A 14,981-nucleotide genomic window follows, 5' to 3' on the forward strand; every position below is an offset into this window, starting at 1 on the left:
TCAGGGGGTACACCCAGATGGGTACCAGCTAGGCTCCAGCCTTCTAAACCCATTCCCAAGCAGGGGCTTTACTTTTCTAAGGATTTTTCCGGAGCTCTCTCCTGGTTACGCATATGTTCAGCTCAACAGCGGCCAGACCTCAACAAAGGCCAGAACTGTGTGTTTCTCTCTGAGAAATAAATAGCAAGTGAGTCACTTTCTTCTGTTCTCATTCTTGAGGCAGGCACACACTAACTGCCCACCCACCAGGTGTCACCTGGGCAAAATAGGAACACTAAGGAGGAAGAAAGATGGGTGCTAGGTACGAGGGTGACTCAAGGCTCGCCCACTTCTCACCAAAGGGTGACCTGACATTTCTCTGCGCCCTGCGACCGACCGACCGTGACGTGCGCCCTGGCATCGCCCGGGTGGAGTGAGCTCAGCCTGCTCAGGGCCGTGCCAGCCGCAGGGCACCCAGCCCTGGTCCAGAAATCTTAGATGACTTGCCTCTGAGGATAAGATGCACCCTCGCGTTAAGGAGAGAAGAAGGGAGACAATCACCGCCCCTGCTCGGATCAAATGCGCATCAATGCAGCTTTAGAGCTTTGGTAGGGAGCTTTTGCTGCTAAATTCTCTGTCTGCGAAGAGGAGGGGTAGAGCCAGGGTTAAGAAGGAAACGCTAAATAGGATTGAGACAGGAAATACAGCACTGTGGGAATGTTTTTAATTTTCTCCTGTAAGTCTAAGAGAGTAATAGTAAGCCCTTGACACCTCACTGTCAATTTGAGGCCCCCCTTTCAGGTGACCCTTTCACCAGGAGCCACCAGCTTTTCTTACACGGAGGGTGCTGGGTTTGTCAGTTTTTCCTCTGCTCGTCTCTCCCTGCCACCCCAGTAAATCTGAAAAGGGGCAGCGAGGAGGGACGGGGACTCCAGAGCGCGTTCCCATCCAGGCTCGTCAGGCCCTGAATCATCCCCCTCAGCCAGCAGCATTCGAGACTTTCCCTCGAAGAATCTGTCTTGTACTTAAAAGGAAGAGTGGTGGGAGAAGGGCGAGGCGGCGAAGAGGAGCGGGGTAAAGGGCGCGGAGGGCCGCTCCCGCCCGAGTCGGAGGCGCCGGGGGGCCGGACGCCGCGGGGCTGCGAGCCCAGGAATGTGCCGTCCGCGCGGCGGGCCGGCCGCGGCGCCGCGCACCTGAGCGCGGGGGCGGGGCGGCGGCGGGCAGGACCCACCCCCAGCCGCGCGCCGCGCCCCTCCGCGCCGTCTCGGCCCTTTCCGCCCGCGCTTCGGCGTCGCTCGGCTCCCCTCCGCCCCTCTCTCTCCCTCGCTCCCTCCCTCCTTCCCTCCCTCCCAGCCCGGCGGAGTCGGAGCTCGGGACGACTCGTTGGCCGCGGCTGCATTCGCGCGTCCGCTTTGGCTCACCTGGGAGCCCGATCCCAGCCCCGCACCGCATCGCCCAAACTTCTCCCAGGTAAGGGGCCGCCCGCGCCGCCCGCGCCGCGTCCCTTCCCGACTCGGCTGCACAGCTGGTGCCTGCGCGTCCCCCGTCCGCCGCGAGCCGGTGCCGGGCAGTGGGAGCGACGGTGCTGGGGACCCCCGCCGGCCGTGGCCCGAGCGAGGGGCAGGAGATGCGACTGGCCGACAGGTGTAGGGTCTGGCCCCGGTACCCCGACCGCGCGGACCCCGGTGTGGACGGCGCGGGGGGATAGTCCCTTTCTCCTCCCCTGGAGGGGCGGCGCCCGTCGCGCCCGCCGTGTAGGTGCGTCGGAGAAACCGCGCGGGTTCGGGACTCGGCGGCCGCTCGCCGGCAGGGACCAGTGGGCGCGCTCCAGGTCCGGGGGCTTCGAGGGGCGCGGCCGCTGGGCAGACCCTCGAGCCGCGCGAGGACCTGACGCTTCCCTTCCCCGCCCCCTGTTGTGTTTCCTCTCAGACGGCGGGCGGCTGGGGGAGCCGCGGCCGCCCAGCGCCCGGGGGTCTTTCGCTCGTCTCCTCGGGGCGGCGGGAAGGAAGAGGCGGCGACGACCGGAGCCGGGGTGGGCGGCCTGAGGTGAGAGCCCGGCCGGCCCGCTGGGAATATGGCGACCGGTGGCTACAGGACCAGCAGCGGCGGCGGCGGCAGCACCACAGACTTCCTGGAGGAGTGGAAGGCGAAGCGCGAGAAGCTGCGCGCCAAGCAGAACCCCCCGGGCCCGGCCGCCCCGGGCGGGGGCAGTAGCGACGCGGCCGGAAAGCCCCCGGCCGGGGCTCTGGGCACCTCGGCGGCCGCCGCGGCCAACGAGCTCAACAACAACCTCCCCGGGGGCGCGGCCGCACCTGCCGCTCCCGGGGGCGTGAACTGCGCGGTGGGCGCCGCGGCGCTGACCCGGGCGGCCCCAGGCCCGCGGCGGCCGGAGGACGAGCCCCCCGCCGGCGCCGCCCCCGCCCCCGCCGCCGCCTCCGGGGCACCTCAGGCCCGGGGCGACGAGGAGGAGCGGGACGGCGCCCCGGAGAAGGGCAGGAGCTCGGGCCCCAGTGCCAGGAAAGGCAAGGGGCAGATCGAGAAGAGGAAGCTGCGGGAGAAGCGGCGCTCCACTGGCGTGGTCAACATCCCCGCGGCGGAGGTGAGCCGGGCGGGGGCGGCGGCCGGACCTGGGGGTGGGGGCTGCTGCCTCCCGGTGTCTTGCTCCTGGGAGCTCTCCGGTCTCCCGGGCCCAGAGTTTTCCCGCTGTAGCTCCTGCAGCTTATCCTTTCAGGCAGGCAGAGGGTGATGGAGTTTTACTCTTGAGCAAATGCTTCCTGGGAAGTTCCCCAAACCCAAAGCAGCACACGTGCTTTTCAAGCTTCCTGGCTAAGGTCTCAGGCTCAGGATACATTTTTACAGCGGTGGAAAGACAACTCCTGGCTCAAGAACTTGCTCACTCAGACTTGTTTTTTTTTATGCTTGGTCAGTTAGAAAAATTGATTAATGGTGATGACGGCATACTCTAGTTTCCTACGTGCCAGGCTCAAGTTATCAGATTGTTGATCTCCTCTCTTTAACAGTGTTTAATAGCACCTGTAAAGGAAAAGTGGTCTTAGCACTATCCAAGACAGCTTCATCGTTCATTGAACCCAAGATGAGTATATCCAAATGAATCTATGCCCTATTTCATATACAAACCACACACATATATATAGTTTTTTTCTCAGTGTAAGTGATATTTAGGACAATAGGAACGCTGTAACAATGCACAATTTTTTTAAGACGATCTCTCATATTTGTGTGCCCTGGAATACATTTGTGGTAGGGTGTTTTTTTTTTTTTGTTTGCTTGTTTGTTTTAGCAGTCTCAAAACATTTCTGCAGGCAGTAGCATCTTCCTATTAGAGTGGTGAAACATTTTTACCTAGTGTATAACTGCACCACTTTATCCTCAACAAAACAAAACAAACCTAAACAAGTTTGGTTACTTTAATAGTAGCTCACCGGTTTTGGGAAGTGATTCAACAACCTTGTTTCACCCAAAGCAGTTAGTTGCATCTTTTTCTCATTGGCTCTCTATGTTTTACTTTTTGTTTTTTAATGCTTCTGGTCTTCAATTTATTCAACTTCGACACCAAGAAAATTGTAAGAATTTAATTGTGGTTCAAGTAAAAGCACTGGCAGTAAGTTAGGGTGTATATCAAACATACCAAATTTATAAGTCTTAATATGATTTCCATACCTGGAAAATCAGTTTGTCTTTGAAGAGTATATTTTTATGAGTGTTTCAGAGATTTTTATCAGCCAGCAAAACGGTCCTCTGTGGTTTGCTACTTGCACAAAAGATCTGTTATTCATTAAATTGCTCTAGAAGGAATTCTAAGAGTGGTAATCAAATTTCTAGGGTTTTTTTTGTTTGTTTAGTTAAAAATATGAAGATTAAGGGGAAACTGAAGACAAGGCTTTGGAAAAACTACATTCCACAACTTTATTTTTAAAAGTAGCTGATGGTCCAAATAAAAGAATTTGTCATTTTCAGCCTTTTCCTCATTATTCATTTGACAGGGGTCTTATTTGGGAAATTACATTGGCAGATGTTAAACTTCATTATTTGGCTGGCTGCTTGTGCTAAAATTGTTATTTCTCAAGTACTTTTTTTTTTTTTTTTTTAACAAGGGTAATGTTTATTGAGGGAAATAAGTATGGTGTATCTTGTAAGATCCTAAGAAACATCCTTTGTTAATACTTATGCTTTGGGTAAGGAACATAGTGCTGAGAATGTAGATGACTCCCCACTACAATTGAGTCTAATACTCTGGAATGTTTTTCATTTGGGTGTTGGCAACTCCTAAATTTAATCTTCCTTAAAAACAAACAACCCAGGGTACCATTTTTTGTCTGTGGAATTTGAACCTTTTTTATTGAATAGGGAATTGAGGACTGCTTTCTTTTTGTGGTTACTATGGCTCTGTTTCATGCTGTAGGACCCAACAAAACATGGTAATGTTTTACCATCGTATCTAATTAGCAGGCATGCTTCTTGAGTGCCTCCTCCCCATACTTTCAATTTTTTAAAGACAACTTAAGTCTTTCAGATTATTTTATTAGTGGTAAAATATGTGACTCAAAACCTTGAAGGGGAACCATTTTCATAAATATCTTTTGGTTGCTTTTTTAGAATTGTGTGCCATTTTTTTCTGTTAATAGTTTCAGAATTGAGAAGGCCAGTTGCTGTGCAGCTTCTTGTAATACTACTTAGCACTCCTGTTTTAAAAAGTCATGTAATATTTTACAAAATTTTCAGGTATTAAACTATTATAAAAGCAGAAAACCACCAATCTGTCAATATTCAAAAGTAGACTTGTATTATCTATAATGTTGAGTAAGACTTATTTTCAGACCCTATAACCAACCAAGTTTATATTAGATTAGCATGTAATTTGTATGCAAAAAGCCTGTTTTGGTGATTGATAAGCAGTAAACTCCTGCAGGAAGTGTTTATTAAACATATGTGTGACACATTCATTGTAACTTTCATTAACTTATTTTACTAATTACTGAGTATTATAAAATTGTTGCAAAGGCACCTGACAGCAGCTAAAGATACTAGAAGCAACTAGGAGATAGTTTTAGGAAGGAAGCAGGTCAAGAACTGAAAGTGGGTAAGGGTAAAACACTGGGTGGATACTGCATCTGATGACTGCAATAAAAAGTGCAAACACACAGATGCTTATTAGTGAGATAGACTTTAGATCTCATTTACAAAGTTAGAGATTTTTAAAAAGCTTTTTTCTAAATTTTTATTCTTTTATTTTTGGGAGGGGGATAGCCCATATTGGATATTGGATGTGACATACTTCCTGCCAGTAATTATTGTATATGTTTATTAGATCAGTCAAATGTTTGCTACATGTTTGTGTTCAAGATACTATGGTAAGCACTGTGGAGAAAATAAGGAGCAAGACTGGACTCTAGGAAGAAGGCTAAGGCATAATTACATGAAAAAACTCAAGAGCTGAGTTAGTCTGAAAGCCATCTTAATAGCTCGTAACGAATTGTTTGTTAGAAATAATGTGTATTTAAAGGGAATACTTGATTGGGCTGAGAGAGGCTATTGAAGATGAGGGTCTTGAGCTAAGGCTTGTGTTTCTTTACCTATATAATCATACAGACATGTGTGCATACCTGTTTGTCTAGTATTTTAAATGTCAGAGTGCAGTGGTTCTTCACTGTGGCAGCACATTTAATATCACGTGAGGATCTTAAAAAAAATACTCCCCCGTACTGATTACTCTTGCCCTTTTCCTCCCTGACCCCCTTATGATTTAGTGGGTTTGGGATGGATCCCAGGCAATAATATTTTGATAAGCTTCCCATGTGATTCTAATGTGAGTCAGGGTTAAGAACTATTGGACTGCAGTCTGGGGCACAGAGATGAATAGGACACAGGCCTTGCCCACAAGGGACTCTCAAGTAATAAAGGCAAATATGTTAAGTACAGTGTTAAAGTACAGCCTATTTCCTGAGCAGGGTACATAATTCAAGGAGGGAGGAGTGTAGTTGAGGGAGGCTTCCTAGATAGTTATATACCCCTGTTTTCAGTGCTTATAAAGTTACTGCTATTGAGTAGGTTTGCATGAATGGGTTAAAAGAGATGGCTACCATAGAAAATAAACTCTCAATAAGTAGAACTCAAATGACACTGAGGTTTTGATTTAAATTAGAAAAATTAACATATATTGAAACTTGTTGATTTCATAGTGGTTGGCTAATGTACTTTACGTGTCTTAATTAATGCTCACAGCAACCCCATGTGGTAGTTATATTTACTCTTTTTATCCCCATTTCTAGAGGAGAAAATGGAGGCTTAGAGAGTTTAAAATGATTCAGGATCACATGAAAAGTGAATAAATGATAGAGCAATATTTAAAATTTTTTTTGTGTGTGTGGTGTGGTGTTCCTAGGGAAGGGGAATTTTAAAGAATTAACCTGCCTTCATTATTTAGCTTATTTCCCTAGACTTTTTAAAAATAAATTTTTATTAGAGGTTATCTTAAATAATTTAAACATCTAAATGGGGAAAACAGTGAAAGTGTGGAATTGAATAGAACTTAAGGCCAAATTTGTAGGCTCAGAGATTGCTTCAACTCTCTAGTCTATAGTTTGCTTGTCAAAATTTTGAATACCAGGCCATCAACAAAATATAAATCTGTTTTTGGCTAGCAGTCAGAAAATGTGGATCTTTGATTTTACTTAAGTGATATGTTGTTTTTCTGTCAAGGTGGGGTTTTAATACCTACTCCATAGGTTGAAGGAACATTTGATGATTAGAAAGCACTTTTAAGTGAACAAAATTTAAGTCATAATTATTCAGCATATTTGCTGAACATTATATAGGACACGTTCCACATAGTAAATAAACCTTATAAATCTAGGTAGATTAAGAAATGCCTTTTGGTATGCCCATTATATTCCAGACTGTCTACCTTTCTATGTGTTGAGTCAGGGGAGGAACTAATGGTGAGTCAGATTTGGAAAAATTGGACTTGTGACTAGGGTAGATATAGCATAAACACTGAGGCTGCTTAATAAGATATTAACCCAGACTTTCCTAAATGTTTTAGTTCATTGATAAAGTAAATTAAATTTTTAATATTATCATGATTTGTAACGAGTTATCTAAGATGAGGTGCTTTTTCCCCATACAAATAATGATTATGTAATTAAAGTAGATGGCATTTATGGTGTGCTTTCTTATTTATTAAATGCCAGGCACTGTTCTAAGCACTTTGCATATATTGGTGCAGCAACCCTATGGGAAAATGGGGCAGAGAGAGTAAGCTAGTTACTTGCTTGAGGTCATGTATATGGTAAGAAGCAGACTAGAGATAGTCTGCCTTCAAAGCCTGATGTTTAATAACCATCTTATTATATTTTAGTGTGTTATATGCTATATACTGAATTTAATAAATACAAAGATTATTTTACTAAAATATAAGATACTAATATATTGCTATAGAATTTGAAAATAGCCCTATATTAAAAGGTAGATGAGTTGGGACTTTATTGGAAAAATTTAGCAAATAAACATATAAACATTGGCAGTAAAATTCTTATTTAAAATCATTATTAGGCTAGTGGCCTTATTTATACTCCTTATTATTTCCTACATTGGTTTTTAGCATCTGTGATGAAGGCCAAAAAATAACTGCTACTTAATAGTAATGCTGATATAATGTCTTAGAAGTTTAAAATTATTGGGAAATTCAATTAGAGTTCTAAATTTTCTTTTTTTTTTTTTTAATATATCTTTATTGATTTCAGAGAGAGGAAAGGAGAGGGAGAGAGAGAGAGAGAGAGAAACATCAATGATGAGAGAGTCATTGATTGGCTGCAGCCCGCAACCCAGGCATGTGCCCTGACTGGGAATCGAACCCCGATCGCCGAGGATCCTAGGTTGACGCTCAACCGCTGAGCCACGCCCGGCCGGGCAGAGTTCTAAATTTTCTAAGTGCTTTTTTCCTTTTTAAAAACTGAGATATAATTCACATACCATAGAATTCATCCTTTTAAGTGTTTGATGGTTTTTAGTATATTCACAAATTTGTACTCTTAAGTGCTTTTATATTTTCATCTTAATTTTCCATTATGTTCCTAGAACCTGAGGTACCTAAGTTTTAGCTCCCCACTCAGTAAAGAGCAATAGGTTTCAAACCATGAGAAGCTATTAAATTAAAATGATCAGTTTTTCCTGCATTTTACAGAGAAAATGAAATTAATGGTAGACTCTACTTAGTTTTAAGTTTCTTAAAACTTGGTCACCTACTACCATTTGTTTCTACTGGAGTTTAGTGTAAGGTATTTAATTTAACTGAATGTAATATTTCAATTTTTAAAAAATTTTATGTATCTTTCATGGAGATCTGCAAAGCTCTGTGGTCTACACCAGCGATTTTCAACCTTTTTCATCTCATGGCACATGTTAACTAATTACTAAAATTCCGTGGCACACCAAAAAGTATATTTTTTACTGATCTGACAAAAGAAAATAGGTATAATTTTGATTGAGTTACAAAAAAAAAAAAATAATAATATTGCTTACCTACCCTTTTTGCTCCAGAGTGACTTTTTAAAAAAATAAGGTGCTGCCCTGGCCCGGTACTTCAGTTAGTTGGAGTGTCCTGTGCATCAAAGGATTATAGGTTCGATTCCTGGTCAGGGCACATACCTAGGTTTCGGGTTTGATTGCTGGTCGTGGCCTGTACAGGAGGAAACTGATCCATGTTTCTCACGTTGATGTCCTGTCCCTTCCTCCTTCCCCTCCTCCCTCTTCCTCTCTCTCTCTCAAAATCAATAAACATATCCTCAGGTGAGGATAAAAAAAATAAATCTGGTGCTTATAGTTGTATTTAAGGATTTCTGGTACCAAGAATTAACCAGACTCAACTTTATTATGCAAGGTGACCAATAAGATGCAATTCTACTATATGATATATATGACATATATGACATATATATATTTCAAGATAGGCATTCACACTGTTGGCTGTTACTATTTTTTTATTTGATAATTTAAGGGAAAAGAGGTCAGTGCCCCTGACTAAATAGACAGGTATTGCATGTTTTAAAAATTCTTGCTGCACACCGGTTGAAAATCGCTGATCTGAACATTTGGGAACTTTGATTCAGAATACAAATGGGGTTTTAGACCACTTACATCGTTAATATGTTACTTAGATCAGTGTTCTCAAAGCTGTGTCTGGGTGAGGGTGGGGAGGGCACCACCTATACGTTGTTTCCTTAAAATGCTGATTTCTAAGATTCATCTCAGTCTGGGGATGGTAGGAGTTACCTGAGACTGCATTTTAACATGTCATTGAATAACGTACACCCTAAATTTTGGGAAGAACTGATTTAAATGCCCCATAGTGATTTACCGATATCTCAGATGAGGTTGATACTGATTATCTAACAGGATTATTGTATGAATCAAATAAAATAATAATTCGTAAAATTCTAAAAATGACCAAATGATAAATTATAGTTGCTGTATAGGTTACACTGATAGTTTGTTGTTGATGTCTAATGGAAATTTCTTATTGGGATGTTACGCATTCTCATTTTTTCCCAATTAAACCTTATTGATATTTTAACAGACAACTTGAGCTATTTGGAAATTCGATGTACCTTACAAACATTTAGGTAATGGTCATATATTTAGTGTAAAACGTTATGTCTGCTCTGCTTCTTTTCCAGAATTTGTTAGAAGCTTAGACTAATGGAAAAAGGCCCTAACACTTAATGTGTAATTTGAACTTTATTTTAACTCATTTCTCATTTTTACATATCTTTAAGGGAAAGTGTATATATTTATAAATGTATTGACTAATTAGCAGTTCAAACTCTTAAGACAGGTTTTTTCCATCCTATCAGAATATGTATTTTTAAGTGCAAGAGTTTTTTCCTTATGTTTACTATCACATATTAGACCTATAGGTGTCTTTGACTAACCAATTGATTCTTAACATATTTGGTTATTGCTGAGGCAACTTTCAGTTTGAATCCTAGGCATTTGTGTTTATAGGTGTGTACCTACTGGTATAGAATCAAACCTCAGCCATCTACTACATTCTTATTAGGATACTTAAAAATTTACTAGGCACCATGTCTTAATGAAATTATAAGAATATTTAATTTCTAAAAGCAGCAAGAATATTTACTTCCAAAGTATAAGCACCTCCAGTAGGTTCAAAACTTAGCATGTGAGTTCTGGCTAGTGTGGCTCAGTTGGTCTCAGTTGGTTGGAGAGATGTCCTGTACACCAGAAGGTGGCAGGTTTAATTCCCGGTCAGGGCACATATCCAGGTTGTGGGTTCGATCCCAATCAGAGTGCATATGGGAGGCAACTGATCAATGTTTCTCTCTCACATCCATGTTTTTCTCTCTCTCTTTCTCTCCCCCTTCTTTTCTCTAAACTCAATTACAAAAAGTAAAACAAAACAAAACCTGATAGTCTTGTGGGAGCTCTCTTGTATGGAACCAACTGCTTTTTTTCATGTTGCTTTGAAGATTCTCTCTTTATCTTTAACCGCTGGCATTTTAATTATGATGTGTCTTGACCATCTTGTTTAGTAGTCTGTGTACTTCCTGGACTTGTATGTTTATTTTTGTCATCAAGTTTTCAGTCATTATTTCTTCAAATAGATTTTTAATGCCTTGCTTTCTCTCTTCTCCTTCTGGTACCCCTGTGATGTGAATGTTATTACCCTTGATATTGTCCTAGAGGTCCCTTGAACTATCCTCCTTTTTAAAAATTCTTTTTGCCCAGCTGGGTGTGGCTCAGCGGTTGAACATCGACCTAGGATCCAGGAGATCGGGGTTTGATTCCTGGTCAGGGCACAGGCCCGAGTTGTGGGCTCGATCAATGACTCTCTCATCATTGATGTTTCTATCTCTCTCTCCCTCTCCTTTCCTTTCTCTGAAATCAATAAAGATATATTTAAAAAAATAAATAAATAAAAATTCTTTTCTTTTTGTTGTTCTGATTGTGTTTTTCGCTACCTTGTCTTCTAGACCTCTGATTTAGTCCTCTGCTTCATACAATTTGTTGTTTATTCCTTCTAGTGTAGTCTTCATTTCATTTATTGTGTTCTTCACTTGACTGGTTCTTTTTTATACTTTCTATTTCTTTGTTGACTTTCTCATTGAATCTCTGTATTCAACCTCTAAGTTAATTGAGCATCCTTATAACCAGTTTTTTGAACTCTGTATCTAGTATGTATCTCATCTCCATTTTATTTAGTTATTTTTCTGGAATTTTGTCACCTTTCATTTGGGACATGTCTTTGTCTCCTCATTTTTGCTGAATCATTTGTTTGTTTCTATGTATTAGATCTGTTACATCTCCTGGTTTTGATAGAATGGCCTTATGTAGAAAGTGTCTTGTGGGACTCAGTGGCACAGTCTCCCTTGTCACCTGTGCTAGGTGCTCCAAGGGTGTCCCTTGAGTGGTTCGTGTGTGCCCTTCTTTGTAGTTGGGCCTCAATTACTGTTGGTATGTCAGTGGATGGGGTTGACTCTCAGGCTGACTGGTTGTGAGGACTGGCTATGATTACAGTGGATGAGCTGTTTTACATGGGTGATTGCATAGAGCAGGAGTGCTTTAGTGGTGCTCTGATGCCAGCTGAGACTGCTTTTTGGGTGTATTGTTATTGGAGCTGGTTAGGTGGTGCTCCATTGTGCTCTGAAGCCAGCCACTGGGTGTGTTTGGTCTGGGGCCTCTTGGAAGAGGCTTGTTGCAGGCCATGGTCCACCACTGCTTATGCTGGGCTTGTGACCGCTTAGTGGAAGCTATGTTCCAGGTCAATACTGGCCGCCGCTTATGCCAGGCATGGAGCTACCTGATGGGTGTTAAAATGCAAGTCGAGGCTGGTTGCCACTTGTGCTGAGCTTGTGCCTGCTTAGCAAGATCTACAGGCATGCCAAGACCAGCTGCTGCTTGTTTGGGGTTTGTGGACCTTTGAGAGATTTTGGGAAAGTCCACAGCTTGAGCTGAGGCAGGCTGCTTGTGTTGAGCCTCAAAGAGGCTCATGCCGGGTGGGTGAGTTGGGTGGTCTCAGGGAGCCACCAGGGCAGGGGGAATGGTGTTAGCCAGGTTATGGAGAGCTCATATTTGGTGCTTGCCTGGCAGGGCCAGCTGAGTAGAAGAGTTCAACCAAGGAGTAATGGCGCATGCCAGCACTTCCATCCCTAGAGAAAGTTGCCCCAACTGACCCCTTTCCCTCCAGGCCCTGCCCCTGAAATTAGTCAATTTAGTTTCTTCCTGTATGGCCCTGGCAATTTTCGAGCTGCTGCCCCTGCACTGGAGCTTATAGTGAGTGAATTTGTGAGCGAGTGAGTTGGTGCATGGTCCCTTTAAGACCTGCAGCACTGCTATCTCTTGCAACCCTTTATATCTCTGAGACACAATCCCTGCTGTTTTTCACAGCGAGATCTTATGGGGACTCCTCTTTGTGCTGATTCCTGGGTTGGGGAGCCTAATGTGGAGCTGAGACCCCTCACTCCTCAATGGGAACCTCCGTAGCTGAGATATCCCTCCCAATTCTTAATCTCCATACCATGGGTGTGGGACCTGCGGGTTCTGCGTCTCTCCTCCTCCTACCAATCCCCATGTGGCTTTTTTATATCCTCAGTTTTAGGAATTCTGTTCATTGAGTCTTCAGCTGGCTCTCAATGATGGTTGTTCTATAATTTAATTGTAATTTTGAAGTGTTTGTGGGAGGAGGTGAGCACAGACTTTACCTACTCTGCCATCTTGGCCGGAAGTCCTTAGTTTGTTATGCTCTTGCAAGTGCACAATGCAGTTTTCAGTAAAGTCTCATTTGTTTAACTCCTGTTAAATTTAAAGAAAGAGGGCTGTTGTATTATGAAAGTGAGTATTTTGTTGGGGTTTTGGTGAAATGAACAGAACAGAGAATTTATGTCAAAGATTACAATTCTGTGACAGCTAAAGATTTGTTTGCAAGTTCTTTATATAAACTCTAGGGGACCAATGGATAAGACAAATAAAAATAGTAAAATGCAGTTTGAAGTATATGAAAATGTCTTTTGTGATAAAATTAACTTTAAAAGATACTGTTCAGCATTGTTTATAGCAGCAATTTTCTTTCTTTTTTAAAATATATTTTTATTGATTTCAGAGAGAGGGAGAGAGATAGAAACATCAGTGATGAGTCATTGATGAGCTGCCTCGTGCATGCCTCCTGCTGGGGATCGAGCCCACAACCCGGGCATGTGCCCTGACCCTGAATCAAATCGTGATCTCCTGGATCATAGGTATATGCTCAACCGCTGAGCCATGCCAGCGGGGCTATAGCAGCAATTTTCAGCTGTTGTGCTGCAAGAATTTTTAAAGCATGCAATACCTGACTTACTTAGTCAGGGACACTGACCTCTTTTCCCTTAGATTATCAAATAAAGCAATGACAATAGCCATCCAATGTGAATGAGTCAAAATTGTACCTTTTTTTTTTTTGTCAGATTGGTAAAAAATATAATTTTTGGTGTGTTGCAGAATTTTAATAATTGTGTGTGCCATGAGATGAAAAAGATTGAAAATCGCTGATCTTTGGGCATATAAGGAGCTACTTAATCTTATTTATTTGAGAAACTTACAGGTTATATAAAGTATGGAATGATTATTTTGAAATTTTCTTTCAGGAAATTTTTAGTAGTATTCAAAAAGAATAGAAATTTCAGTTATGAAGAGCAAAATTAACATTCAGAAGATGGTACTTGAGGAATATGAAATAAAAGTAAGGTTATATTAGCTGAAATAGTCAAAGAAATTACTTCAGGTTTTAAATTCTTGATAAGACTTTTTGGTATTCCATAATGCAAACAAAAGGTGATGCAAACCAATTTCTTATATTTTTTTCTGCTAGTAAAAGTAATGTGTACTTTTTTCCTTAAAAAAACATAATGTGTTCAGTGTAGTTCCTTTGTGGAAGTACAAGAAAAGATAAACATCACCTATTGTCTTATACATAGTAATGTCTGTTTCTAATTCTTTTTCTGTATATCTACATAAAAAATTGGAACAGCATTATGCAGGTTTGTGTGAGTAGTTATTAATCATGGGTATTTTTATGATGTTAGTCTTATTTCAAAAACAGGAATAGATTTTTTTTTGGTGTGATAAAATACCCGTAACATAAAATCTTAACCATTTTTAAGTGTACATTCAATGGAATGAAATATATTCACATTGTTGTGCAGCCATCTCCACTCTCTAGCCTATACATAACTCTTTATCTTATAAAACTGAAACTCTACACCCATTAAACAATAACTCCCCATTCTACCATCCCAGCAGCCTCTGGCAACCACTATTGTATTTTCTGTTTTTAGGGATAGATATGTTTGTGTAATTTGATATCAGAATACTTAGGCATTACTTGATTGGGAAAGGACCCTGCTGCTTCTTTGTCCTATTATGTAGCTTTCTGATTGGCAGATAAATAAGTTGTCTGAAGATAAACAGCACACCCTCCCCAACCCTATATATTGTGTATCTTGAAACATTTTCAGGAAGAGTGTTTGGGTAATTCAAAATATCTCACAGGTACTAGGACCTTCAGATAATTGTGAAGGATGCCCACAGTTTTTGTTGTTGTTGTTTAACTTCCTTTATACCTTTGATTTTGGTGGAAAATTGGTCATCAGAACTGGAATAATTGTAAGTGTAGGTAAGCTATAACTCAACATACAAGTTCCTAAAACTCACCATGCCTTGCAAAACCACTGTACACTGTGTGTACAGTAAAAACCACAGGGCATACGGAAAAATGGACTTCAGGGGTATAACACTAAAAAATTTTGTCCGTGACATGTAAGCCCAATAAAGACCAGCACAATTTTACACATGTTAAATTGTGAAGGAATATATAAGTGCTATAATAAATATGATACTTGACCTCCAAAAAGACATAAAGTTTGCTTGTAGAAGTGGGAGTCAGAAGAGTTGCAACTTGTGAAGTGGTGGAGGAAGGATTATCTGAAATT

At 42.1% G+C, this 14,981-nt stretch overlaps 1 protein-coding gene across 1 annotated transcript in view; it reads left to right on the top strand.

Moving 5' to 3' along the window:
- Nucleotides 1-1,961: 1,961 nt before the first annotated feature.
- The window catches only part of PAWR (pro-apoptotic WT1 regulator), a 98,612-nt gene continuing 85,592 nt past the window's right edge, over nucleotides 1,962-14,981 (top strand). Inside the window, exon 1 of the mRNA XM_081130712.1 lies at nucleotides 1,962-2,578. Within this exon, the coding sequence (XP_080986838.1) occupies nucleotides 2,054-2,578 (525 nt within the window). The 5' untranslated portion in view covers nucleotides 1,962-2,053. The remainder of the gene's footprint in view (nucleotides 2,579-14,981) is intronic.

Source organism: Miniopterus schreibersii, assembly GCF_964146895.1.
Source record: "Miniopterus schreibersii genome assembly, chromosome: 2".
Classification (NCBI taxonomy): Eukaryota; Metazoa; Chordata; class Mammalia; order Chiroptera; family Miniopteridae; genus Miniopterus; species Miniopterus schreibersii.